We start from the raw sequence: 1,458 nt of genomic DNA on the forward strand, positions 1-1,458 counted from the left end.
TATATACTTGGGATCACGTGAGATCAAGGGTTTTTCATGAGACCCATAAGACCAATTCTCAACCTTTGGATTATATCTACAATCTGACAATCTGAATATTTATAAACGCCACAAAATTTCTCAATAATCACAAAATTGTCACTATGCAACTTTAGATCATTAAATCATTAGCTTATAAAGTTGATCAATGAACATAAATTGGTCTTACGGATCTCATGAAAAACCATTGGTCTAACGTGAACCCAACCCTATATATGTATAATATGTATATATGAATACATATAATATGTATATACATATTGTGAAACAAATTAACGTTTATTGTTTCACGTACATGATTAGAGAGTTCTTACGGTTCTCAACCTCTCATTTGATTCTATATGTAAATAAACTGAGAAAATAGTTTTGAAATGTAGGACACACTGAAATCGAGTCCTCCGGAGAAGAAAGTCATGAAAACGGCAACCACCATTGGGATTTCAGCTTCGACATCGTTCTACATGCTATGTGGGCTACTCGGATACGCAGCATTCGGCAACGACGCACCTGGGAATTACTTGACTGGCTTCGGTTTCTACGAGCCTTTTTGGCTCGTCGACATTGGTAACTTGTGCGTCGTTATACATCTTCTTGGAGCTTACCAGGTACCCAATATTCTCCTCGACTTAGGGGCCGTTTACCAAACGCTTACTCCGTTTTTAATACAATTCAACACTATCACTTGCTTACCGGGTACAAATTTACCCTGTAAACGTTAATTGTGCCAAGAGTAGTCGCCTTTACTTAATTACCAGGTAAGACTCTCTGTCCTTGACTTCGCTGTACATGGTGAGATTCTTGGTTCTTGCATATTTTATTCTGTAAGGTAATGCGACTTAGTAAGTGCTTACTCAGGTAAACGTTTGGTAAACAGCCCTTAAGTAGCATTTACACCAAAAATCGACATTTTTTAAGGAAAAAAAAACTCAATTTCGTGACGTTTTGTAGGTAGTGGTCCAACCTTTTTTCGCGTTCGTGGAGAATTGGTGTCATAGAAAATGGCCAGAAAGCGAGTTCGTGAACAAGGAACACTCCATTGGCGCCTTTAGGATCAATCTTCTGAGGTTAATCTGGAGGTCGACATATGTGATTTTAGCAACGTTGGTGGCGATGATCTTCCCATTCTTCAACGCTTTTCTTGCGCTTATCGGCTCAACAACGTTCTGGCCGTTGACGGTCTATTTCCCGATAGAAATGTACATTTCTCAGGCTAAGATTCGAAGGAATTCTTTCACCTGGATCTGGTTGAAGGCATTGAGCTTAGTGTGCTTGCTTGTATCGCTTCTTGCTGCTGCTGGATCGATTTGCGGCCTTGTTGCGTCCATTCAGACCTTCGAGCTCTTTCAATCAGTGTCTTAATTAATCAAATGTTAGTTTCTGGTTGTTTGTTTTCGTGTGCTTGTTATGTTTCAAGATTCA

At 39.3% G+C, this 1,458-nt stretch overlaps 1 protein-coding gene across 1 annotated transcript in view; it reads left to right on the forward strand.

Annotated features, from left to right (window-relative positions):
- LOC112516287 (amino acid permease 6-like) overlaps positions 1-1,458 on the forward strand; it is a 6,643-nt gene extending 5,185 nt beyond the window's left edge. The window contains exons 6-7 of the mRNA XM_025123305.1: positions 417-644; positions 988-1,458. Coding sequence (XP_024979073.1) covers positions 417-644; positions 988-1,398 — 639 coding nt within the window. The 3' untranslated portion in view covers positions 1,399-1,458. The remainder of the gene's footprint in view (positions 1-416; positions 645-987) is intronic.

Source organism: Cynara cardunculus (genome assembly GCF_001531365.2).
Source record: "Cynara cardunculus var. scolymus isolate 2C chromosome LG 8, CcrdV1, whole genome shotgun sequence".
Classification (NCBI taxonomy): Eukaryota; Viridiplantae; Streptophyta; class Magnoliopsida; order Asterales; family Asteraceae; genus Cynara; species Cynara cardunculus.